The sequence below is a fragment of the Maniola jurtina genome, chromosome 14 (assembly GCF_905333055.1).
Source record: "Maniola jurtina chromosome 14, ilManJurt1.1, whole genome shotgun sequence".
NCBI classification, from domain to species: Eukaryota; Metazoa; Arthropoda; class Insecta; order Lepidoptera; family Nymphalidae; genus Maniola; species Maniola jurtina.
In genome coordinates this window covers 9,180,085-9,206,453 of record NC_060042.1, presented here as the reverse complement: position 1 = coordinate 9,206,453, position 26,369 = coordinate 9,180,085, and the positions used below count along the sequence as shown (strand labels likewise).

The 26,369-nt window shown below is 36.4% G+C and overlaps 1 protein-coding gene and 3 long non-coding RNA genes across 10 annotated transcripts in view; 2 read left to right on the top strand and 2 right to left on the bottom strand.

Moving 5' to 3' along the window:
- LOC123872145 (cytohesin-1) overlaps positions 1–20,734 on the top strand; it is a 79,467-nt gene extending 58,733 nt beyond the window's left edge. For all 7 annotated transcript variants that reach the window (XM_045916307.1, XM_045916304.1, XM_045916301.1 and 4 more), the window contains 6 exons: positions 11,227–11,425; positions 12,309–12,570; positions 17,301–17,419; positions 18,117–18,228; positions 18,309–18,439; positions 19,070–20,734. In XM_045916307.1, coding sequence (XP_045772263.1) covers positions 11,227–11,425; positions 12,309–12,570; positions 17,301–17,419; positions 18,117–18,228; positions 18,309–18,439; positions 19,070–19,205 — 959 coding nt within the window. In that variant the 3' untranslated portion in view covers positions 19,206–20,734. The remainder of the gene's footprint in view (positions 1–11,226; positions 11,426–12,308; positions 12,571–17,300; positions 17,420–18,116; positions 18,229–18,308; positions 18,440–19,069) is intronic.
- Positions 6,789–18,509, bottom strand: LOC123872152. The gene is made up of 3 exons (XR_006797418.1): positions 18,438–18,509; positions 9,405–9,410; positions 6,789–6,800 (listed from the first exon to the last, which is right to left on the bottom strand). It is a non-coding gene; the product is annotated as an uncharacterized LOC123872152 (long non-coding RNA).
- A 1,966-nt stretch (positions 20,735–22,700) lies between the features above and the next one.
- On the bottom strand, positions 22,701–25,948 carry LOC123872150. The gene is made up of 2 exons (XR_006797416.1): positions 25,863–25,948; positions 22,701–24,113 (listed from the first exon to the last, which is right to left on the bottom strand). It is a non-coding gene; the product is annotated as an uncharacterized LOC123872150 (long non-coding RNA).
- LOC123872149 lies at positions 24,029–26,070 on the top strand. Its single transcript, XR_006797415.1, has 2 exons — positions 24,029–24,111; positions 25,856–26,070. It is a non-coding gene; the product is annotated as an uncharacterized LOC123872149 (long non-coding RNA).
- The last annotated feature ends 299 nt before the right edge of the window (positions 26,071–26,369 follow it).

Below are 26,369 nucleotides of genomic sequence, written 5' to 3'. Positions count from 1 at the left end.
GCAATCAACTTGTATGCCTGCTGCATTTCTCCAGATATGTAGAAAGTGTTACTAAGTGTAAATAAATATCTACGGAATGCGTAGTCTTCTGGGTCAGCGTAAGAGACAGACTACTACTTTTTCCCTGGAAACTAAAGAGTTCCCATATGATATTTAAATGCCTATCAATTTTACCGAATTTGGCGAAAGGTACAGTGACAGCTTGCATCCCGGATATAGACTACTTTTTACCTACCCTAGAAAATCAAAGAGTTTCTAGTAGGAAACATTTTAAATCCATCCGGATAAACTCGAAAAGAAGTGGATCTAGATAGTGCTACTTAGTGTCAATTTGTATTTTTTTTTAATGTTTGACGGCGTTTAACAGAGCTCTCTCCGTCACTTACTCCATACAATCGTAGTTCCCATTTCATTTGAATATTAAGCAACCAAAGTCCATGAAATTTTGCAGACATAGTCTAGAAACTAATATCTGTGTCTGTGGTGTTTTAGATTTTTCTAAAAATATGTAGTTTTAAAATTACAGGGGCTCAAAGATTTGTATTTTTCTTTAAAAAAAGGCCCAACTTTGTGCTCGTTTTTCTAGACAACGAAGCAATTTAATGAAATTTGGAAAAACCACAGACCTAGAAAATTTAATGAATATTATGTAGTAAAAAAATTATCGTTATATATTTTATATTGTTATAATTATGTGGGAACTACGAAAACCAGAAATTACACCCAGAAATCTTGAAAATTTCGTGCTGTCTCGATTTGTGCAAGCGGGGTGGTGAAGTGCGGGGGACGACACGTGAAACTGACAGAAACTGACAGTCTAAACACACGGGCCACATTTAGACTGCACCCAACTCCAAACTTGTCGATAGGTCTAACTAAATACACTGGTACATTTCAACTTGCGTTAGACGTATGCGTTACCTACTCAGACGTTGCCTGTAGATAAAAATATGTCTCATGTTTGCTGGCAATAGCGCATGCATCAAACCCTGCAAGTTGCAACTCTCTTGCAACCTATTCCTCACGCAATACGCACAGCTTTAATATTATAATTTTTGACAATGTATACTATATGTCATGCCATATCACAGGTCACTCTCTGATTTATTGCTAACAATTTACTTCCATATCAATTCCAAATGCAAAGAAATCTAAGTGTGTTCAATTCACACTGCCCAATACCAGGACCTTAAATGACATAAATTCATTGATAAATAATCATATGTTGAAAATAAAGGAGAACCCCGTGTTTCTCGGTATAATGTTAGATGCAAAGCTTCTATGGAACACCCACATATCAACACTTGATGGTAAACTCAGCTCTGCTGCTTACACTGTTAGAAAAATTCGACAGGTACTGACGTGGAAACTGCAAAAATTGTATATTTTGCTTATTTTCACTGTATTATGTCTTACGGACTCTTGCTATGAGATAAAGCGGTAGATATTGAGAAAAAAATGTATTACAGAAAAGGACAGGACGTGCAATTTATAATTTAAAACCGCGCGCTGCCATACAATAAAAATATAAGGAAATAAGTACCTTATCTATTATCTTATAGTAGCTTCTAAATATATTTACAACTAGCTAATGCCCGCAGCTTCGCTCGCGTGGATTTAGGTTTTTAAAAATCCCGATCCTTTCATTTCCCAGAACAAAAGTTGCCTCTCCGTAATAGCCCGTCCCCGGGTTGCAACTTGTTTCTGTATCACGTAAGAATATTTAAACGGATGATCCTTTTCAAATCCCGAGGGATCACCAGGATTTAGGAATGCAATTTCTTACAGCATCAGGGTCAACGACAAAGTGTTTACTTGGTATAGATACCTTCAATATCAATTAATAATCGACACTTTTTAAATCCCATTAGCTTTAGTAGTCAGGTCCCCTGCAACATCAGGGTTGAGGAGTTGGAATCCAAATTTTTTATTGAACAATGTCGCAAACTTTCTTTATCGATTAAAAAAACTACCCAAAATTACGCAGTTAGGTTACCTGCCAAATTTCATGGTTTTGAGTCAACGGGAAGTACCCTAGAGGTTTTCTTGACACACACGACAGACAGAGAGATAGACAACAAAGTGATCCTATAAGAGTTCCGTTTTTCATTTTGAGGTACGAAACCCTAGAAAACGTAGGATCGGCATTCCGAACCAGTGGTAAATTTTTCTGACCATCCAAAAACACTTTGAAGTTTACCTAAAAGTTTACAGGAATAAAAATTTATCATTGTATTCCATTCCATTTCATTCTATTCCATTCTGTTCAAAGATAAATAGATAATAAAAATATTTGTCACCGAAACAATAATTTACGATACGATCCAATATCAATTTTACTGATGACAATCTGACTATTACCAAAGTGAACGACTACTATAATATCTATTATATACGACTAACATAATATGTATTATAAATTGTGTGCCGTTTGCATTCTCACTAGGTTCTCATTAAGTTTGTTTTATTTGGTTAAACTTTCTGGCATTTATATTGTTATGACGTTTAATTGGCAAATAGTCTGTTTATTGGCTGAAACTCAAAAATTCAGCCAATAACAACAAAGAAAATATTGTAATAATGATTGATGCAGCTTTCTGTAATTGAAAACAAAATATTTGACATTAACTTGAATGTGACAGTGTTTTCCGAATAGGGTTGCCAGAGGCCCCGTATTTTACTGGTTACCCCGTATTTCAGGATACAGAAACCTGTAATTATGAAAATAAAATACGGGGCAAATAAAACTAAATATTTTTAGGGTTCCGTAACTCAAAAGCAAAAAAGAACTCTTATAGGATCACTTCGTTGTCTGTCAGTCTGTCAGTCTTTCCGTCTGTCCGTCTGTCCATTTGTCCTTCTATCCGTCTGTCATGTGTTCATGAACAAATATTAGTATTTTCAATTTTCAAAGTAAGATAACTACATATATCAAGTGGGTTATCATATGAAAGGGCTTTACCTGTTCATTCTAAAACAGATTTTTATTTATTTTTATGCATATTTTTTTAATGCATAACAGTTTTTGATTTCTCGAGTAAAATGTCGGAAAAAATACCCGAATACGGAACCCTCGGTGCGTGGGTCTGACTCGCACTTGGCCGGTTTTTTACAAATTCAGCAGGAGCTGGCTGGCGAAATCAAACACTGACGTTATGTCCAGTAGAAAGAATATTTTCCTTTTGCGGCAATGCGTAGCCGAAACCCACTCGATATTGATCATGGTCGTAGCCAAGGCGGCGGGGCTTGGTTTGAGGATGTAAGCCTTTTTTTTATACAAGTTAGCCCGTGACTTTAATCTTTTCTAGTGGTAAGTGATGATGCAGTCTAATTTCTTGGCCGTTAGGGCCATACTAACCAACTAGCCATGACCGAAGCCTCCCACCAGACCAGAAATTTTGAAATGGCGACTGCGCCTGGGAAGCCGTCAAAAACCTAAGCCTAAAATAATACTTACACTATTTCTTGCATTTGCTTACCAATTTTTTTTTGGAAATATATCAAACATTTCGCGCTCACTTCACTCGCGCTTTGAATTTCTATTACTTGGTGTAAACCCCGCAATTTCGTTTGCATGAATTTAGATTTTTAAAAATTCCGTGGGGGATTTTCCGGGCTAAAAAGCCACCTAAAAAAAATGTCTGGGATGCAAGTTACCTCTGAATAGTAAGTACCAAAATTTTGGTAAAGAAGATGGGCCGTGAAAGGGTAACAAATAGATAGGCAAATAGATATACTGTCGTATTCGTAATATTAGTATGGATAGGAAGCTTTAAAAATAAAATCTTGCTATGGCTACACTCGTTTCCCTTTCACTTTAATTTTTTCTGTATTGAACCAAAAACACTTACGCTCACTGCGCTCGCGCTTTTTTATTGTTGTATTTTATCTCACTGTCAAATTGAAAGGCGAAATTCCACTAACCAGGTAATTAGCCCATAAAGTTGAGCGAATGTTATTTTCCTCATGACAGGATTCAGTTCCGGCCCTAATAAAACCTCTCCCGCAATCGATTCCTGGCTACGGCCATAGTATTGATACTGTGAAGGTGGAATTACAAATTAAATGTAATTTTAAGTTGAAATGAGAAGATTGTATGCATGAAATGTATAACATTTTGCTTTACAACACTAAGAGTTTTTAAAAGCTATTTAAATAAATAAATCTTTTATTTAAAACCACATTGCAAACACAGTTCACCAATCAAGATACGGCAACATACAGAGAAAAAATACAAAACTTATAAATAAACTGAAATATCTAAATAGGCTTTCCATGCATTTCAGAGAGAACCACCGCCTATATATATATTCTTCAAATACTTCAAAATTTCAAATTTCTTCAAATCTAAACCCCGTATTTTTGATGGTGGTAGCCTGTAGATCAAAAAGAGCCAGGTGGCAACCCTACTTCGACCTAGACAGAATGAAAAATTGTTTTCATTACTCGGTATGCCTACTGCCATAGTGTGACAGAAAGTGTGACGGTAGTTGTGACCTCTGATTGGCCGACTCTCTTTCACTATTTGCTAAAATTGATGATTGCAACAACAATTTTTTCTTTTTTGTAATCGAAAACAGAACACGGACGTCAAACAGGTTGACTAATTGCAATCATTTCTGACCGGCTAACATTGTTCCGCTAGTGGCTCAAACTCACTGTCGCAGCAAGAACATGGTAAATTCAGCCAATCACAGCAATTTGAAATTTGGTTATCACAAATGTACCGATCTAGGAACCGAGAATGCACGAACCAGGGCAGATAGAGATAAGAACAATAATATCATACGTAGGAAATCGACGGGGGATCGTTGGCAAGGATAGCCTTAATTATTTTTTTAATAGGTAATAATTTATGACTTAATGATCACTTTCATATTTTCATAAGCTTTATCTAAATAACGGAACTCCTGAACAAATAATAGCAAAACACGCTTAACTTGTGCAATTTATTACTAATCAGTCCACTATTTACTAGTAATAATAAAAGTGCAACTGTAAACACATTTAAACTCATTTATCGGATCGGACAGTGTAAAGACACTGCCTATAAAGATAAATCAAACAATAACAATATGCTAATAAAATCTGGACATTGTTACGATATTGCTACTGATTCGTTTATCATCACCATTATTGCTGTTCAAGGCTAATAAAATCTCTGCAAGTATGCGGAGGACTCGTAACCCGAGCTGTTTCAATTTATGAAGGAGAAACGTTCATTTTATAAACAACGTTGTTATTCTTGCTTCCTTTTATATTATACTAGCTGATGCCCGCAGCTTCGCCCGCGTGGATTTAGGGTCTGAAATCCCGTGGGAACTTTTGATTGCAGCATCAGGATTGAGGAGGTAGAATCCAATTTTTTTATGAAACAATGTCACAAAGTTCCTCTATCGATCAAAAAAAAAAAATTACGCAAATCGGTTCAGAAATCTCGGAGATTTCGGTGTACATAGGAAGAAAAACACAACTCCCTTTTTGAAAGTCGGGTAAAAAAGTAGCCTATGTTACACCCTGGTCAATCCTCTACTTGTCAGTGAAAATCCCGTCAAAATCGGTTCAGCCGTTCCGAAGATTAGCCTTTTCAAACAGACAGACAGACAGACAAAAATTTTAAAAACGTGTGATTCAGTGTTGGCATCGTTCAAATAACCATATGAGCTTAATATGAGGTAATTATTTCGAAATTACAGACAGACACTCCAATTTTATTTATTAGTATAGATATATATACATGTAAATTAAAAAATTATAACACCCCCGACAAGTGAAGGTTACAGTAACTAGAAAAGAGCTGATAACTTTAAAACGGCTGAACCGATTTTCTTGGATTATAGCTAAGAACACTGTCGATCAAGCCACCTTTTAAACAAAAAAAAACTAAATTAAAATCGGTTCATTAGTTTAGGAGCTACAATGCCACAGACAGATACACAGATACACACCTTATAACACCCCTCTTTTTGGGTCGGGGTTTAAAAAGTCTTCTCTCTCTTATGCATGGAGCTAGGAATCCATATCAGCTTAGCTTAGGTACATTCTTTTATGTTAACAGTTGGTAGAGACAGTTACAAGTTTGGTAAGTATACAACTGCAGCTGTCACAACTTGTTTTTGGTATAAACGACATATAATGTAGGATACATATGACACAGTACTTAAGTAGCTATGTTTATTTATGATATAAGATTATATAAACGACATTTCAAACGCGTCTCGTAGCAAATGTCTTTTTTATCCATCCATCATCCTTGATAATTTGTCATTGTCATCTCCAATTCTGCATGCTTTAAGATTATAAACATTACACTATCGCGTAATGGGCGCATTACTTTTTAGTGTCATAACGTCTTAAGATTAATGACTTTTTGTTGTTGGGCAAAGGTTACTAAACTATTCTTAGTTGTAGTTGCTTAAGCCATTTGTTTTTTAACTAAAACAATCATCTATACATATAATAAAATTGTAGAAAAGTGGTGTCTGTACAATGGAAATATATAAAAAAAAAGTAGCAGGGGTTGTTATTATATCGATGCCGAACCCGAAATTGTAATTAATATTTTTTGTCTGTTTGTCTGTGTGTTTGTGCACGCTAATATCAGAAATGGCTTATTCGATTTAGATACGGTTTCCACTTATATATTGTAGTAAGCTTCACTTAACATTTAGTGTTTATTTCATGTCAATCGGTTCATAAATAAAAAAGTTATGTCAATTTAAAGAATCACGGCGAACATTTTTAACGTACAGAGTACGTACACGCCTCGCGCCTGAGCGTCCGCGGCTATATAAAGCGCGCTGAGAGCTATTCAATGCGAACGAAGTCGCGGGCACAGCTAGTGTTTACTAAAGCTGAGTCCTACATATACATATAGAGTGTACTTTGACTTTGCTCAGACTTAAGCTTGAGTTAAAACGAGACGGTTTGATATTAGCAGTATAGCGCTCTCTTTTTAACAGTGTCTTAAGTTTAAGCAAAGTCAAAGTGCGCTCATTGATCTCAACCTAAGACAGAAAGTTGTCATATTTTTATAATAGAGCGGCAATGTTGAAACAGATTGATATAAACTAGTAGGTACATCAATCGTTCTTTTTGTCATTCAGTAAATTGCAGCTGGACCTGCTTTTACTCTTTGTTAGATAATAATGTATTTTTAACGTATGATTCAACATTTGTGGTAACATAATAACTAGACTTGCAACGAATAGTATATTCGGCAGTATACCGAATACCGAATATTCGGCGAGGCCCCTGACCGAATAGCCGAATATTCGGCAAAAGTATTCGGCTGGATTTTTTTATTAAATTGGATTAAATTATGTACCTGTTTTATGTACCAATGACTACTTAATAAATGATTATAAAAGAAATGAGAACCTTACCCTTCTAAATTTTGATTACCACAATAATTATTCAAATACATAGAATCCTCCATTTTTCCAATTCAGAAGATGATTATGTACCAATGACTACTTAAATGATTATAACAGAAATGAAAATATGAATATATACGTAATCAATCGATTTTAATTTTTCATTTTACCAATTATTTCTCTATGACAAAATATATTATTTAAGTATTCGGTATTCGGCCGAATATAATAAAAGCAGCCGAATAGGCCGAATACCGAATAGTAACCGAATATTCGTTGCAAGTCTAATAATAACGGTAAAAGAGAAAAAGAGAAAAACAAAGGTTGACCTAAAAAGGTTTATTAGTTCCAAGCTTTATAAATCTTTGTAAAATTACGAGAGGACGGACGCTTTTTGGATACTCGCTTTCAATGATCAGAGGGAAGAGAGGATCGTTAAGGGGATACCTTTCCTAATAATTAAGCTTAAAACTTTTGCTAGGGTAGGTATTTGGTGCGGGCGAAATAATTCTAAACTATACTAGTCCGAATTTAAGTCCGCCCTCATAGCTCATACCCGTTGGGTTCTCGAAAGAGGAGACAAATTATAATTTATCCCTCGCCCCAGTTGACCCGCCCCGGCTGGCGGTTTTGTACCGGCACTCGGTAGCCCTATTGAAATGATAGGAACCTTTTCTATCAAACACAATAATAATCGAATAAAACACTTGATACTTACCTACTGTATTGAATAAAATCCGTTTTTTCTCGACTTGGCTTATTCCGTTTATCCACCCTAAAACAGCCACCCTTAGTCGCATACTGGGAAACGTGTGTCCGTCTATCCATCCCGGACAGGATGGATTAACGGAATTTGTATAGTTATTTTTCTTCAGATTTTCTCCCTCGACTATGTACATTCATATAGACATGACTGGTCCTAGATATGATTGTAGGTACATAGTTGAAGGAGAAAATCGGAAGAAATATACAAGGCCTATATTATATTTTATTAGAAATGAAATACTTACTCATTTACTAAATTTACTCATCATAAAAATCCCCTCCTATCTCAATTCATAATAGTACTGTTCCTACTAAAAGCAAAGCTTGTGCTACAAGTATGTACCTAGCCTACCTATAGTAGTGCAAGGGGTGGAATATGAACCGTGTACCTTTCAAAGTACAGTCAGCTCCTTGATTGTTGAGCTATTGCCTTTCAGTGGTAAAGGCAAAATGGCACTGCCGACAATCCTATTATCCTTAACATACATAATACATATTACATAGATATAAAATTTAGGTTAGCACATAAATAGGTCGGCCCACGCTTTCCATCCCCTGTTGAGAATCTGAGTGGGACGTGCGGCGTCAAAGACGAGTTTAATTTACGACTATCGTGACGTCATTCAGCGAGATAAAGATGATGTTTATTCGTACCTATTGCTAAATCTAGTTGCCTTGCTTGTATTGTGTTTTACACAGCGTATTTGATAAATCATATAACATGAGGTATGTAGTCATCATCAACAACCAATAGATGTCCACTGCTGGATATAAGTCTCTTGTAGGGACTTCCACACGCTACGGTCGTGCGCCGTAATTCAGCGGCTCCCTGCGACTCGCGTGATGTTGTCCGTCTTACAACGCTGCGCATTCTGCGCATATCGGCTAAAAATGTATCAATCACTAAAGGACAGCATCAATGTCAAAACATGGTATTTAGTCAATGGGATTGCTGTCCTTTAATGATTGATATATTTTTAGCTAATAGGCCCCCTGGTGTGAGGTCGCCATTCCAGCAGTTTGGGACTCCAACGTCTATCGGTTTTTCGAACTATGCGCCCTGCCCATTGTCACTTCAGCTTCGCCATCCACTAAGCTATGTCGGTTGCTACAGGATCTCCTTCCGCCACATCTTTGCCACAATTATTTTTAGTATAATTATAGTTATTTCTTCTCTTTTGTCTACAACCGCACCGCACGCCACCGTAAGAAATTTCACCCTCACCACCTGCGTGCCTGGTACACTTTGACCGTCCGTGGTACCAAATCCTTTTTTCCACGCACATGCAAACTGTGGAACCAACTCCCTTCTGCGGTGTGCCCACTAAATTACATCATAGGGTTATTCAAGGGGCGGACCAACAAATTCCTGAAAGGCCGGCAACGCGTTGGCGGTTCCTCTCGTGCTGCAAATATTAATGGGCGGCGGTTATCACTTAACATTAGGAGACGCGCCTGCTCGTTTGCTCGCTATTTTTATTTAAAAAAATATTTATTTTAGTTGCAAAAAGTCTATAAAGTAAAAGAATCCTAATCGGTCACCATCGGTCGTAGTTTACTAACCAACCTATACCTATTCTTAGCTTGTTGACTGTTCGAGTTTAGTTGACACGCTAAGTACTAGTTTTATCATTAGGCTGCGTTATGACTTAGGTATGAGTTTACGACACACAGGCTCTAAGTACGTAGTAGTGATTAGTAAAGATTTTCAAATTGTTGCCTCAATGAAATATTAGGTACTTACCTATTATATTATCGATACTGTAAATGACCTACTTCCTTTGTTATCTGAACAAGTAGAACAACTATGTAAGCAATCTCAATATTTTCGGCGTACCTTTCTCGAATGGAATTTGTCCTCCATGAAATTCCTAGCAATAGTTGTTAATGCCTCAATGGTACCTACTGCGTAATGAGTAATGATTAATGATACTCGAGTTTTCGTTGTAGTACCTAGTTGCTAAACTAAATGAATACGCATGAAACTAACTGTTACTAACATGGAACGCTGATTCGCTTGGTGGCACGCCTATGCTAGTAGGGTGGTAACTAGCCACGGCCGAAGCCTCCCACCATACCAGACCTGAAATTAAGAAACTATAAAATTTCAAACCCCTGCCGGGAGTCGAACCCGGGACCTCCCACTAATAAGAGAACAGCGCTTACCACAGTATTACTACATATTATAAGGTATAAATAAGTCTCAAAAATACCAATCTCACAATTATTTAATACTTACCTGATGATATGATGGCGTTAAATAAAATATATATCTACTTGTATAGCGTTAGTTAGTATATTTTATACACGGGTTACGCTCGACGTAGTGGCACGACGCAACCAAGTACATATATTATGAAGAAGACCATGACACATCTTCGCGCTTCGCCACTTCTGTATAGATCATACCTTAAACATGGACCTATAAATACTCCGCCTCAGAGCTGCCTTTTAAATTAGATTCGTCTCTTGAAGAAAACCTCTCAAATTAAAAATGTTCGGTATTTTAAATTACTCTTAAATCTGTAGGTAGTAAAATAATTTTTTTTTATATCAAAATTATCAACAACGTAGATAATGTCTCCGACGATCATATCGGGGGAAGCAGCTATAAAAAAAATCTGTAGGGAGCTAGGTGTATATCTTTTACTAGACTATGCCCGCGACTTAGTCCGCGTGGATTGAATTTTTTAAATATACATACTAAAGGAACTCTTAAATTTTTACGGGATCAAAAAATGTTTATATCCGTATACGGGGTGCGAGCTATCTCTGCAGTTTGTACCAAGTGGACGATGCCCGCGACTTCGTCCACGTTCAGGAAATAGGAATTAGTTAGTAAAAAACCCCGTAGGAACTTATTGATTTTCCGGGACAAAAAGTAGCTTATGTCATGTTATCCCCATGATCAAGCTTTTTTTTTTCTTCGGTGAATTCCCCATGATTAAGCTATCTCTGTACCTTTCGTCAACATCAGATGGACCGTGAAAAGCTAGCAGACAGACAGACTCACTTTCCAATTTATAATATTTATATGGATTATGGTATGCTATTAGACAAGACTTAAAAATTAACCTTGTTTCAGGCATAGAATACCTGTATGAAAACGGCCTATTACAAAGGACGCCCGAGGACGTGGCCCAGTTTTTACACAAGGGTGAAGGGTTGAGTAAAACGGCGATAGGGGATTACCTCGGCGAGCGCTCGGAGTTCAACGAGGCGGTTCTACGGGCCTTTGTGGAGCTGCACGACTTCACTGATTTGATACTTGTGCAGGCATTAAGGTGAGGATGGATATAGCTCTTTTCCATGTCATTGTGTCAGCTTGTAAAGCTGCGTTTTCACATGCTTATGAACATTTTTGAGCAATACGTGATACGGCGATAGGGGATTACCTCGGCGAGTGCTCAGAGTTCAACAAGGCGGTTCTACGGGCCTTTTTGGAACTGCACGATTTCATTGATTTAATACCAGTGCAGGCATCAAGTGACGATGAAAATTATAGCTATGTGTGCTGTGTCAGTTTGTAAGGTAGTGTCTTCACTGATGTTCAATTACTTTTTGCAAAAATATGAATTAAACTTTACAACACTGGGCCTTAGATCCAACCTTCTAGACAACCTTAAAGACTGCAAGTCTTAAGGTTGGCTTAAGAAAAGATAACTGAACATTTTGAGCGGACAAATATTAGTATAATATTATGCGACAGGTCCAAAACTTTGACGATGGGAAAGATGAAACGACGTTATGATTTTTTAATAAGAACAGAACCTTCATACTTTTGTAGCTAATGTAAAGCGACCTATATATACACTACCTACATATATAAACTTAGACTGCAGTTCTTCACTACAAACAAGTCTGAGGTGACCTTTATATACCTTCCGCTCTTCAATGTCTGTACTTGTCTATATCAAGCTAAGGTCTTGCAGGATAGCTTTTTAAGGTGAGTCTGCCAACGTGCATTCCAATGCGAGCTTTTGACATTCTAGCACGTTTGAACCAACCAACCAACCAACCGACGCTAACCAACCAAACAGCCAACGTCATTCGGTTCTTCGAATTTTGTTGCTATTTCAGCTTAGCAACCAGTTGAGCTATGTCGGTTCGCAACCCGTTAAGCCATGTCTGTTCGGTTAATAAAAATAAAACTGTTTGCTTTTCCAGACAATTCCTATGGAGTTTTCGATTGCCCGGCGAAGCTCAAAAGATCGACCGCATGATGGAGAGCTTCGCGCAACGATACTGCCAGCTGAACCCCGACATATTCACGAACGCGGACACGTGCTACGTGCTCAGCTTCGCGATAATAATGCTCAACACGTCGCTGCATAACCCCAGCGTGAAGGACAAGCCCTCGCCAGAGCAGTTCGTCGCGATGAACCGCGGCATTAACAACGGCGGCGATCTACCTCAAGAGTTGCTCTTGGTGAGTTATTTGTTAGTAATTTTATATCACTAGGTGGGTTTTCAGATTTTTGCCTTCCCATGTGCTGTTAGACCTACATACCTGCCAAATTTCATGATTCTAGGTCAACGGGAAGTACCCTATAGGTTTCTTGACAGACAGACAGACAACAAAGTGATCCTATAATGGTTCCTTTCTTCCTCACGTACGGAACCCTATAAATTTCGGTCATTTATGATGCATATGTTTGTAGTCATAAAATAAATAAAAACCTGGGTAGGGGTTGGGGATGATGATAACAACATCAGTGAATGATGAAGTACAGTACTGAGATTTTGCGATGAAAAGAAAAACAGGTAATTAAAACAAGGCCTAGGCATAATAGGCGTACAAGGTTTTATCAATTAATCTTAATATACAAACAAAGATTTACCCATTACTTAGATTTCGTAATAGCGACTATTACAATTATGCACGGTTAAAGATTGCCTTGTAGGTTTTTGTAATATGAAATTTCAAGAATAAAAATTATTTCTTTGATCTGTGGGTTCCGTAGTTGCCTGTCGCAATATATCTGCCAGCTGTTTTCCACAACTAACAAATTCATCAAAGCATCATCGTCTTGGAGTTGTATTTCAATGAAATATGACTCCAACTTTTTATAAGTTAGTACCTACTTTTATAATTAAGTCGACTATTACCCGTTAACTTTTGAAAGCCTACTTAGCTGTATAGTTTTGCTTTTAGCTTCGTCATAATATGTACTACTACATATATATCCAAAAACAACAATTTAGCTAGCGGCAACCATTTTTTTTTTCAATATTTTATTTTACCACTTTGTTCTCGTGATTAATAGCCTCCTAGAATCTCAGAGATAAGCCGTGGGTGGACGGACAGACATACGACATGGTGAAACCGTAGGAGTTCCTTGTTTACTACGGAATCCTAAAAACATCCACTCGTGTTACCTAAACCAGGGTTTCCCAAACTATGGGTCGCGACCCACTGGTGGGTCGCGAGCGAATATTGAGTGGGCCCTGCCTATAGTACCAACCGTCTGAATTAAAACTAAATACCGAAATAATTAAAATTGGACTTATCAAACTCACTGCGATTAAAAGTAACTAAAGTTGAAGTTGATGTCAAAACTGTAATGGCGATACATAGGAAACAATTTCATCCTTCCCATTAAATTTATATAATTAAGTAATAAAAGATTGTATTAAAACAGTTTGTTATTTCAAAAGTCCTTTATTAATATTGCTAACGCTTAAATTTCCTAGAGGTGGGTCCCGAGTGTGTAAACTTAAATCAGATGAGTCGTAGCCCAGTCAACTTTGGGAACCACTGACCTAAACGATTTGAGCAACCAAATACCCTTAATGCTTATTATCAGCAGTTTAAAACGCTACTTATACACATTTTAATAAATATAAATGCAATAAAGTAGCGGTTTTCTTTAATAATTATGTAACCTGGGGTTTACCGTTAAAACGACTTAGCATTCCTGTACGAAGACGTTGCTATACAAATGCAGGCTTGAGAATTTTAATAAATTTACTTAGCCTTACTCTCTTGATATTAAGTAGTGTTGGATGTGTACGTTAAACTGTTACAAGTACTGTTTAGTATGGTTGATTCATGCTACACCGTGGATTGTTTGGGTACGAAGTTGTCGATAGTTCTCAATCCCCAAACGCGGTAAGGCCCGTGTACGACGTAGCATGATCATCCTAGTGCTGCTTTTAGTACAATCAACTCGCGTGCATTCAAATCGTGGAAAATTAGATTGGTTTTGTTTTACACTGGCTCGCTATTTACTAAAATGCTTGGGTTCCAGTAAAAATACCATAAATTCAGCCAATCACAACAATCGAGGTTATAAATATGACTGACCCAGCATATCCGACAGGTTACCCATTACCAAAGGTGCGCTTGGTTACAGGCTACAAAAATGTTTGCTCCGAATTAGCTGTCTAGTGCATATAGGCACTTAGAGATAGTTGCTTAAAATAGATTGCGATCTGTATTGTGATTTTCCGCTTAGCTTTGAGTTGTATAAAAAAAGAAAAGTCAACAAATTCACACAGCGTAGGTATATGGTTTTTCCAGTTATCTACCCGGTTATCCGTAACCGATAACAAAAAAAAAACAAAACGCGGCAATGTAACACAACAATGTTGGCACGGAGTTGCCATTTCCCGCTATGCAAACGGCTTTCGAGTTTCTATTGTGCGAGTTTAGAAAATTAACTTTTGTGTTTACTGAAGTTTGGTCTCTGGACGGATGTTTTGGCCCTGGTTTGTTATCTGAAACAATTTGTGCTGCCTAGCGCCTAAGTATTTCTGTCCTAAGCCAAGCTTTATAATGTTCTGAGAGACTGGAAAGTTTAGAGCTTGATAAAAGCTGAAAGTTTGGAAGGTTCTTCCAGTTGTTAGGTCTAGTTTGCCATTTACTTACTCAGGAAAGACAGAAGGCCATATTACAAACTTTCAGCTCTTTTAGTTGGCGTCACGGAAAAATCGGCCAAGTGCGAGTCTGTCTTGAACACGAAGATTGCAAGAAGACCGTACGTTCATACAAGAAATAACGCTTTTTAACTTATCGTAATTTTCATAGCGGACATTATTTATTTTTTATTGTTGGTTGTTATAGCGGCAACAGAAAACAGAAATACACATTCTGTGAAAATTTCAACTCTCTGCCTATTACGGTTTATGACATACAGCTCGTTGACAGACAGATGGACGGATGGACAGCGGAGGCTTAGAAATAGGGTACCGTCGTTGTCACCCTACGCTACGAGTACGGAACTCTAAAAAGAGCTAACCTAACGTGCGCAGATTTTTTTTTGTGTGTGTATTTGATGCTTTAGTAACTTCGGCTCTTTTCTCATTACGTTATCAAAACAAATAGGTATTGTTTATTAATAGAAAATGGAAAAATATGAAAACACCAAATTATCTAATAGGTACAATTAATAATCATATATCAATAATATATTTAGAGTAAACTATTTATTACCTACTATGACCCAACCTTGTTTGTTTGATAAACCAAATAACCCTTAATGACGCATTCGATAGCGTGTGTCAATATAACGACCTCCTTATCTCGCTATTGTATACGTTTTCCCGCAATTTTGCCTGTGTAAATATTTATGTAATGGCTATCTTTACCAGTATTATTGATAACGGGAGGACTTGACCACGATCTCAGTTGATAGCGAACGATAATGCAGTTTCAGAATGAGATCCTGAGTTCAATGAGTCATTTTTTTTTGCCATAAAACCACGATTTTGTGAAATACGAAAATCATTTGAACGCATAGACCATAAATCATAATACAACCTTAAACTACCGAAAGGAAGTTTTGGCTGAAGCTGAAGGTTTCTAGACAGCGTCAAAATTAAACGAACTGAATGGGTGAGAGCCCAGAGCGCATTGGAAAAGGACATTATTTAGAAGTATAATTATTTATAACAAGTTCAACAAGACAACAGTCAACGTAAACATAAAAAAACCTTATGGTAACATTAACATAAAATATCTTAGGGTTAAAATAAAAGAATTTCTTAACCTTCGGCTTCGGTCAGAAGTCTTCCTTCGATCGGACATTATACCTAAAGCGGAATTTACATTACGAAATTAGTGGCACAAAATTAGTATCACGACGTTAATTTCATTATCAATTGCACGTGTAACCAATGCATCTAATTTCGTAATGCATGGATTACGAATTTAGATGCATGCATTACGAAATTAGACGATTACACGTGCAATTCATAATGAAACTAATGACGTGAAACTAATTTCGCGCCACTAATTTCGTAATGTAAATTCCGCTTAAGTCACACATAATATTATTTGTTTTTTTTTTTCACTAGAAACTGAGATATAGTCTAGGCTTACAATATGTTAGTTGTCGGAGCCTGTCTAAAGTGTACACAACATATTAAGCTGCAATTACACTGACATCAAAATAAAAATAAACTAAATTCGTTTCTTTGCTAACCGCGTGGACGTACTACTTTCTGCATTATTATTTTATAGATAGACAAACTGAACCGATAACGATGTTCAATTTGACAAGTCAGTCGCCGCACGGTATTCGACACAAGTGGTTGATAACAATCGTTATAGCGTCGTTTCGTTTTGTTGTTTTTCCTATGTTTCAATAAAGTTTTGAGAGAAATCGCACTTAACTGTGTTGTATTCTTGTTGTTAGATGATGTTATTTCTTATTGGTTACCGGCAAAGTGCATTAAATTGTCTTCTTCTATATACTTATTAATAAATAAAATTGAAGTGACTGACTTTGAACGGGCTAATCTTCGGAATGGCTTAACCTATTTTGACGGGAGTTTCACAGACAAGTAGAGGATTAACCAAGGAGTAACATAGGCTACTTTTTTAACCGACTTTAAATATTGGGAGGAGTTGTGTTTTTCTACCTATGCACTGATATCTCCGAGATTTCGGAATAGTTGAAAATAAATGTCTAATTTTCTCTTGTGAAGTGCATCTACTCTTTTTTAATTGTTCTTTTATTTGATAGAAGCTATTGAAAAAAAATTAATAATACGTTTCTTATATTCCATTGCCCTTCAAAAGACGTTAATTTACTTTCTGTTTTATAAGAGATTGACTTCATCTAAGTAAAGCCAAGTCTGTTTTGTCTTTCTCATAACACTTTATGTACTACTTTAAAAGTATCGTGTTTAATGTAATATTTTTCATGTTTCCAGTCTTTATACGAGTCGATAAAGACGGAGCCATTCAAAATCCCCGAGGACGACGGTAATGATCTCATGCATACCTTCTTCAACCCCGATAAGGAGGGCTGGCTGTGGAAACAAGGAGGAAGGTGAGATATTCAGTTTTTTACTCAGACCTAGTTATATGTACCAAAACCAGCGATTTGAGTATCTGAGCCTATATTTGAAATAAATGCTTCAAATGCGGCCCTGAAATAAAAGCAATGTTCTAATTTCAAATAAGTCAAATTTTTAGACTTATTGCTTAGGTGTTAAGATTTATTTTAAAATAAATATTTTTGTGCTCATTTAAAAAAAACCTTTTCGAATCTGTTTAAATGTACTGACGATGACAAGACGAATATAAATATATTGCAATCGTTATTAAACTTTATGTTATTGTGTTAAAGTTTATAATAAACTGAAGTTGTTTATATTATAAAACTTATTTCTACATTCTGTAATAAGAAACATAGATGTGTATATATGTGTGAAAACGTGGCTACTTGAGCAATGTCATTTTGTACCTGATCTGTCATCTATACCTACTATCCTACATCAATGACCAAAATGTACCAAGCCACATTACATTGATTTAGGTAACATAACATTTAAAGTCTGGTGATTCGCTAACTCGATGGAAATGAGTTTAAGTTTGTATTCAGTGATCGAAATCATGAATTTTAACTCAATTTCATTACAGTTTAAAGCTGTTTTGATTGGAAATGAGTACAAAATTTTAAAAACAAAGAAAAAAGAATTTTGTTTGCCAACTTTTTAGTTATTATTTCTTTTATTTAATTCCAGATACAAATCGTGGAAAAGAAGATGGTTCATACTGAACGACAACTGCCTTTACTACTTCGAGTATACGACGGACAAGGAGCCCAGGGGCATCATTCCATTAGAAAATATTTCTGTTAGTATATTTTTATTTAACTTCATGTACATATTTGTAAAGTGACGTACGAATTTAATTTTGGGTTCTTTTATCTGCAGGTCCGCGCGGCGAGTGATCGGCAGCGGCCGCACTGTTTAGAGCTGTACGCGAGCGGGGGCGCGGACCTCATCAAGGCATGCAAGACCGACTCCGAGGGGAAGGTCGTCGAGGGCAAGCATACCGTATACAGGTACAGTACTATCACTTTAAAAGTCGCATCGGCAAAATTCGTTTGCGCAGAGAAGTGCATCCTAACTCCGACTAAAACTAGCAAGGTAGCTGTAAATTGTCGTTTCTCTCATAATTTTGAAGCCTGAAATTGTGAAAGTACATATTAAGCTGAATCTATGTTCACTGCTGGGCATAGGTCTCTTGTAGGGACTTTCATATGCCATGGTCTTGCGCCGCCCAAATCCAGCGGCTCTCTACGACTCGTATGATGTTGTTTGTCCACCTAGCAGAGGGGTTTCGAATGCTGTGCTTTACGGTGTGTGATCGCCGTTCTAGCACCTTGGGACTTCAACGTCTATCGGTTTTTCGGTCTAGTTTTCCAGTCATCATCCTGATCAACCCATCGCCAGCCCATTGCTAAGCATAGGTCTTCTCAAATGAGAAGGGCTTAGGTTAAAATCCGCCGCGCTGGCAAAGTGAGGATTGGCAGACTTCACACATCTTTGAGAACATTATGGAGAACTCTCAGCCCCTCACGATATTTTTCTTCACCGTCAAAACAAGTGATATTTAAGTACTTAAAACGAATATAGTTAGAGGTGCGGAGAGAGGAGTGTTCCAGTAACTTATAGTATTTCTATTGCTCCAGAATGTCAGCGTCAACGGCGGAGGAACGCGACGAATGGATCGAATGTCTTCGACGTTCCATCAGTCACAACCCGTTCTACGATATGTTGGCACAACGCAAGAAGAAAGCACAACACAACCACAGTTCCGCACACTAGCGCCTTACCTTATCATAGGTACACTCGGCAACAAATTAACGTAAACCAGTAACCCTAGCGCCGGATTCCGACAGTTACATTGAAATAATCGCTCTCCAGTTGGCAGACTCTCCGATATTTGCACACCAAGACTTGGTAGAATGTGTAAAGTGACTCAATTTCTTTAACATTAGCCACCAGGTGAGATTGCAGAAAACTATTTACACAGAGGTATCTATTCTAAATTACATCAGATTATAGTCAGGCGAAGCGGTAACACAATAAAACTATAACTAAGTATATAGTTAAATTAATGCGTGGAACTATATAGTTAAAAATATATAAGTTCCACGCACTGACAGGTCCTATCACTCTGAATAAATCTAAGAACGGTTTTACATTAAACATTCCTTAGGGAACGGTTGAATTGTTTATAATTTTTTCAGATAAAAATAAATCAATGTGACATCGAAACTTAAACTACTAGTATGTTTCAATAATCAAGCGTCTATTTCCGCGTTGGTTACGTCAGTAATTAACTACTTCTATGCCCGGAAAAATAAAAAATAAACTCATAAAGCCTAAAATATCAGACTAGGTATTGAATAAGTGTAAAAATATGTGTAAGCTTTAAGATTCAAAACACCAATATTAAGGAATCATAGACTTTAAGAATCGTTTGATCATAGTCATACGAAGGAACAAAGGCCTGCCTTAGTTTTTTATCTAATATGATAAAGAAATAGACATATAGACTGCGAAATATTACAGACATAAAGCATAACTGAGTAGGTGCCTGCGGTAGGGAAGCGGTGCGGGAGGGGTGTGATGACGTGACGCTAGAGCTCAGTAAAGCGGAATTCACATAACAAAATTAGTGGGGCGAAATAAGATTAACAACATTGATTTCATTTTCGTTTAAACGTGCAATTGATAATTAAATTAATGTCGTGAAACTAATTTCGCGCCACTAATTTCGTTATGTAAATTCCGCTTTATTCGTCAACTTTGCCAACTGACCCATCCCGCGGGAACCTTCTTAGTTATGCGTTATGCCTAGGTATACATATTGAACCAATATAAATAAACATTGGCGCCGATTCTGTTGTATTTCTCCAAACTAAATTTAGAGTATCAGCTGCATCCCCTTCCTTTTGATATTGCTAAAAAAGTACAGAAGTGACAGAATTGTATGTAGTGCGACAAGACTAACATAACTTGCAGGCATCGAAATATTCAAGGTAAAGACGTCCATTTGTGTAGAATTGCGTTCATAGTTGCAGATCAAATGCGATGCTTTGTGTTGTTAAATATCGCTCTGAATGTAGTAGTAGTAGTGATATCCTTGCCATAAAGTTCTCTATGAAAAGGAACTACAATATAACATTACAGAGCAAATTCGATCTATAAAGATCGCTTTGAAAGTAGTGCTATCCCTTTCATAAAATAGCTTTAAAAGTAGTGCTATCCCTTTCATAAAGTACTCTATGAAAAGGGGCAGCTAGAGTTATTAGTCGGGCATACTTGTTTCACCTCATCCTGCGTTACAAAACAGAGTGGTTCAAAGCAAATCCAGTTTCTTCACAAACACTACGAAACCAGTAGGCCCTCAGAATAACATTTTACTTCTCACCAATTTTGATAGTATTCGAGAGTCGAAACAAAGCAACGTCAAAGTAAAATGGACCTACAGATTCTTGGTTTAAAGTCAAAAATTCACTACCATAGATTTTAATTTCGCAACGTTTCCGCTTGGAGCGCTGGCTGTAAATATATGTACAAACTTGAGCATTAAAACAAGGCAGTTCAGGCCCATTTTACTTTAACGCTAAAGTGTTTCGACTCTCAAATACTATCAACGTTGGTGAGAAGATCTTATACTGATAACACGAATGGAACGATGCAGTTTTTCTAAAATACTCCAAAGTAAACTGAACGTTATGTCCACTACATAATGTCAAAAGTTTGAATTAAAATAAAATTCGCGTTTGCTAAATGGTAAATATTAGGATTCTATATGATTCGACACGTGGCGTGAGCTCATAGTAATTATTCAATGCTGTCGTTTATTCTAAGTATCGCTTAGAAACCAATTTAAATAAGAAATAAACGATTTCAAACAATATTCCATCGGATTTGATTTGTTACGATGACAAACTAACATGAATAAAATTGTGATATTTACAGTCATGATACAAAATAGTGATTGAACGTTAGTATCGATAGAATACGTTAATTCATCATTTCAGAATATAATCGTTGACGGTCGGTGTTGAAATTGTTGTCCATGTAAATAACGAAGCAAGACTGAATTATATTGTGTGTGATTGTCGTTCGACTATGGATTATTTTGTAAAGTTACTTGGATTTTTACAAAATTTTTTTTCAGCTCAATATGTTATGAATAAAGTAATAGATGTAATTTCTTAACTTATAATTAATAATATAATATGGTCTTATCGCAGATATTTCTCTTTTATATCTATATAGATTCTAATTCTTTTATAACATTTGAAATTTAATCCCAGTGTAATTCCACATGAGAAACTTTTTTCTTTTTAATTTTATGAAATCATCGATAATGGACGACAAGACTTACCGCCCTAGTTTCGAAATGATTTGCACTTAGTTATTTGAAAATTTTATTGATGTCATTTTTTTATAGGTAGGATTTTACAAATGAATTAATTGCTTCTTGTTGCTTTGACAATAATTTGTTATGATGGTTTACCGAAGGAACGGTCTAACCATAGGAATATATCAATTATACAATATATTATCCATTTAGTCGGAAATTGTATTCATTGAAAGTATTATATAATGTAATATAATATATTATTTAGTTTAGAAGTAGATTTATTATTTTGTAATATAGTAAACTAATCGGATGTAAATATGGCTTGAGAATAGATAGTTTTACGATATTTAGATGAATATTTTGATATACGTTAATATTTTATGTTCCATGTTTTATTATCGCAAATCCTATATTTGTTATGATTCCGGTACACATTAAACCAATATGTTCGACGAACGCCGGCTAATGTTTTCCTATCACAAATTTTCTTATATTTATTATGGCTCCAATACCTTTGAATTAGTTCAATGCGTTCACGTTCGTCCTACGTGTAAAGAGTGCTTGCTAATTATTGAGATAAGATCTTTTGATGTTTATATGAAAGCTACAAAAGTCGGCGAAACGGCCAGCACTGGCCATACGCCGAAAATAGTAGCCAAGTGTTTACCGTGTGTATTGGCCAATGTGTAATAGGATTTTAACTAAATGGACCCTTTGAGGTGTTTAATAATAATTGATATGTAAAAATAATATATATATTTTAAATCCTTATATTATAATGAAATTAGTTCAATTTAATATTGTTGGTATGTATTTGTTTTATTAGTGCATTAATGCGTATGTACGTATGCGTAATATGTAATTTGCGTGGGTTGTCTCTTGTCCGTACTTGCGGACGTTGCACAAAAGTGGGTTAGTTATATTTTTGAATGTATTGAAATTTGAATTGTGTGCAGATGTCAGTTTCAATAAAAGCTTCGCAAATCAGACTTCACGTAGGTATTTATCATTATTTGGTTGTGTGGCTTTTATTGAAACAAAAAATAGTTTTGCAATGATAAGGAAGGAATACTTACTGTTTTTTTAAGTCTTTATCTTCCAAACTGAACTTGTCGGCTGAACGTGGTTTATATTTAAAGTTCGCGACAGGTTGACATGGCAATCGGTGTGGGGACGCCCCGCACCCCCGCGCTAACCCGATGCGGGATAACGCGGGGGACGTGTGGGTGTGCGGGGCGTCCCCCCGCCTCATATCCCGATTGCAATGTCGATCTATAGCGTACTATACTTAGTTTATTTTATCTTTCGTCAATACTTTTGCTTTTTTGTATGTTTTGATCGAACAGTAGGTACGTTGTTGCAACACTTTGATGAATGCGTGTAAATAGTTCCATAATAAATATGTAATTATATTAATATACATATTAAGGTGGCATTTGGTAGCGCACGATTTCAAGTATTTGGTTTGGGACTGCGAATGTCACCTTAAATCTAGACATGTTTGACCGATTCTACGATCGATGTACCTCAATAAACTTTTAAGACCCCGTCCGGGCTGATTAGGAAAAGATTTTCAAACCAATGTTTTCTTCTTTTCTTGGACTATTCTTCACTCTTAGTTCAATTATTGTATTGGGTGAAAAAGTTTAGTTGGCGTTACGATAGTTTACCCTTGAAGGTGTCCGTCTTTCAAAACGCCACTTTATTCGATCGTCGTTTTGATCGTTCTTGTCTAAACGTAGGTTATCGGTTATCGCAGTGTGATCTACGAAAGTTGAAAGAAGTCGATTTAAAATGTAGCTTTTGAAGTACCAGTGTGAGGGCCGAAGCAAATGGATAGTTTCAGCCAGGTCTCTAATAGGTTAGTCATGACACTTTAATCCCATTTTTTAAATTGTCAGTCAAAGTTTAACTGTAACCGTAACTTAACCTTAATCGCCTGTCATGCAGCTGGACCCAAGAAGACGATTTTAACTTTTGTAACGATTATTATTTAAACAGATATCAGAGATTATAGGATCCTTTGCTTAACGTGGCTTCGGCCAAAAGGAGAAGCAAAAGCCTTCGGACCTCCAAAGTCTATTACCCATCCAGCCAACGACTTGGGTCAACGTTGCTTAATCAGCATAATCGATTGATATGCGCTGTGCTGCCTTCCATATCTAAAAAGCCATTGACTTCAACAAATAGCTTATGAGTTACCACCGATAAATATGGAAAAGAAAAACCGATGTAAAATACTGACTGATATGGCTTTTTAGATTGAAATAGACATTATAGAATGGCAGTGTTATAAACTAGACCACACTACCCTTAATTGGGAAGTTTTCGCCTTCTTTTAACTTTTGTGTCTTAGGGTGATAGACTACAGGCCCATGTTTAAAAATGGGTGGGTCATATGAACCACCAGGTGACGTATACAGGACGATATAAGAGCATAAAATAATAAGTTTCAGCACTATGCCGTCACTTGTAAGCTGTCCAACAGAGTGCTGGTGAGAATTGAAAAGTGCAGGTAGAGTGAGTACATTTTGGTCATATATTTTTGTACGGCATTTTTACCATCGATAGATCCATGAAAAATAATAAGAAAGCGCGCAGTGCCGTAAAAAAATGGTGCGCCACAAAGTCAGTAAATGTTTTGATTTTCTGACAATTTCCGGGGTAAATTTGGTCATTTAATTCTGTACGGCACTAGTTTCATACTGTTTCAATACAGCCTCTAATCCATTATTCCGCAACGCCGTACAAAAATCATGCGACAAGGGGAAAAAATTGAGGGTAGCAACCCCCTCTCTTTCCGTGGTCCGGGGGGTGATTTGAAACAACATAAAATTAATTTATTTTGAAAGTGTTTTATGCATAGATAATATTTTTTTACATGCCGTACATTTTCGTTGGTCCAAAGGTTTGTAGGGGATGTGGATATTATATACACACCCGTTCACTTCAGTTAGACGGCATAGTGATTTTATCATATTATCAATTGTTCTCTTCAAAAATATGTTAATGCCGTACAGTATCAGATGGCCATAAAGTACTACCCTTAAAATGGTAGCGTCATTTTCATCAGCCTAAAAGATATGGTCTGCATTAAAATGTACGGCATAATTTTTTCCTAATTTATTTATCTTAATACTATTTAAAACAAGGGAAAAGCGTAGAAAATTGCTATATTTTATTAATCTATGAATATTTAAACTTTTGCAATAATTTGAAAAATTTCAGTTTTTGTATTTATCTATAATTTTTTTTAGAACAGTTTCTTTTGAACGGCAATACTATATAACAATAGTATTTTACACTATCATGTTAAAAAAAAAGTTGCCGTAGGTACAGAGTCAAATGATTTTACAGCTTTAAAAATTAAGTATACCATGAAATTAAGATAATTATTGATACACATTCAAATGAACACTAATTTTTTTACGGCATTATTTTTAATAGTACTTTTGAGTGCTAGATAATGTTTTGGAACCAAAGCCGTACTTTCTCAAATCACCCCCCGGACCACGGAAAGAGAGGGGGTTGCTACCCTCAATTTTTTCCCCTTGTCGCATGATTTTTGTACGGCGTTGCGGAATAATGGATTAGAGGCTGTATTGAAACAGTATGAAACTAGTGCCGTACAGAATTAAATGACCAAATTTACCCCGGAAATTGTCAGAAAATCAAAACATTTTACTGACTTTGTGGCGCACCATTTTTTTACGGCACTGCGCGCTTTCTTATTATTTTTCATGGATCTATCGATGGTAAAAATGCCGTACAAAAATATATGACCAAAATGTACTCACTCTACCTGCACTTTTCAATTCTCACCAGCACTCTGTTGGACAGCTTACAAGTGACGGCATAGTGCTGAAACTTATTATTTTATGCTCTTATATCGTCCTGTATACGTCACCTGGTGGTTCATTTGACCCACCCATTTTTAAACATGGGCCTGTAGTCTATGAGATTTATAAAGCGCACTTTGACTTTGCTCAGACTTAAGATTGAGTTAAAACGAGACAGATTTATGTGAGAGATATACATCTGTCTCGTTTTAACTCTGGCTTAAGTCTGAGCAAAGTCTGAGTGCGGTTTATAGATCTCACCCTTACTGTACCACATATTTAGGGAAAGGTGCCTAAGTAACGATCTGTTATTAGTTAAGTTTAGCGTTTAATGGGGAAGCTGTGTAAATTCGCGTCGGGAGTTTAATTTATCTCAAATTGTAATGATTTATATGACAACGGATATATGCATAATAATGAAGTTGTAAATAATTTTGTATGAAAGAAATTACATTATTATCATTATTTACTGGTTTGCCTTTTTATTTTCATACCCAAAAATGTTCTATTAGTTCTATAAGTAAACTAGTGGACGTCACGTCCACGTGGACTACAAGAATTTCAAACTCCTGTTTTATCCCTTTAGGGATTGAATTTTCAAAAATCCTTTCTTAGCGAATGTCTACGTCCTAATAGCTATCTGCATGCCAAATTTCAACCCAATTCGTCCTGCAGTTTGAGCTCTTTTTTGATAGATCAGTCAGTCAGCTTTCCATTTAATATAGGTACTAGTAAAAGAAAGTTAAGAAAAAGAACTAGTAAACTCCG